This window comes from Eimeria tenella, genomic scaffold, assembly GCF_000499545.2.
Source record: "Eimeria tenella Houghton genomic scaffold, Eth_scaff2290, whole genome shotgun sequence".
NCBI classification, from domain to species: Eukaryota; Apicomplexa; class Conoidasida; order Eucoccidiorida; family Eimeriidae; genus Eimeria; species Eimeria tenella.
Window position 1 is genome coordinate 1,615 of NW_013542147.1, and position 1,070 is coordinate 2,684.

The 1,070-nt window shown below is 55.9% G+C and overlaps 1 protein-coding gene across 1 annotated transcript in view; it reads right to left on the reverse strand.

Moving 5' to 3' along the window:
• ETH_00040000 (uncharacterized protein) overlaps positions 1-1,070 on the reverse strand; it is a gene marked incomplete at both ends in the record, with an annotated part of 4,121 nt that overhangs the window by 1,495 nt on the left and 1,556 nt on the right. The window contains 3 exons of the mRNA XM_013374775.1: positions 77-205; positions 433-517; positions 937-1,067. Of these exons, the coding sequence (XP_013230229.1) occupies positions 77-205; positions 433-517; positions 937-1,067 (345 nt within the window). The remainder of the gene's footprint in view (positions 1-76; positions 206-432; positions 518-936; positions 1,068-1,070) is intronic.

Below are 1,070 nucleotides of genomic sequence, written 5' to 3' on the forward strand. Positions count from 1 at the left end.
TTACTTCCGCAGCAGCGACAGCCCTGCCCCCGCCGCTGCCGCTGCTGCTGCTGCTGCTGCTGCTGCTGCTGCTGACCTGTTTGCGCCTTTGGCTCCAGGGAAACCGCAGCTGTGAGGCACCCACGCGGCCCCTAAAGGCTGGATGTTTGAAGGCCCCGTTGACAGCACAAAGGACCTCCACAAACAGAGACGGCAGCGCCGACTCCTGCAGTAGCAGCAGCAGCAGCAGCAGCAGAAGCAGCAGAGGCTGGTGGGCCTCAGGGCACGGCTGGCCGCAAAACGCGCTGCTGCTTCTGCTGCTCGCTGCCTCTCTTGTGGCTTCTTCTTTCCCCAGCCTTTCCTAATTAATTAATTAATTAATTAATTAATTAATTAATTAATCGATTAATTAATTAATTAATTTTAATGCAACTTAGCAGCAAAAGGCCTCACGTGGCGCGGCAGCACAAGTCCTAAGTAAACCGACTCAGCCAAACGCCGCACAGCCAAGTCCTCGTCCCCCAAACAAAAAAATAGACTGCAGCAGCAGCAGCAGCAGCAGCGACAGCATCAGCAGCAGCAGCAGCAGTGAGAGCATCAGCAGCAGAACAGCAGCAGCAGTACCAGCAGAGGCGACGGCAGCAGCACGGACACCAGCGGCAGCAGTGGCGCCAGCGGCAGCAGTAGCAGCAGAGGCAACAGCAGCAGCAACACCAGCAGCAGCAACAGCAGCAAACAAGTGTTGCTGCGGCCTCTGTTCCTGCCCTGTTTCTTTTGCTGCAGCTGCTTCTCCTGTGTTCTTTGGAGTCTGCTTTTTTCGTTTACAGATGTACAGCTGCTGCTGCTTATGCTTATTGCACTCTCACTGCTGCAGCCGTTGCTGCTGCTGCATCGCTCCAGCAGCAATAGCAGCAGCAACAGCTGCTGCTGCTGCTGCTGCTGCTGTTTGTGTCTTACCCCAAAACAGCCTCGCCTTTGCAGCGAACGAATTCCTCAGCCAGCAATCGCGAAAGGCAAATCAGCGCCATCTTTCTCAGTGGGGCCACAGCCCTCTTGCTGCTGCTGCTGCTGCTGCTGCTGCTGCTGCTTTG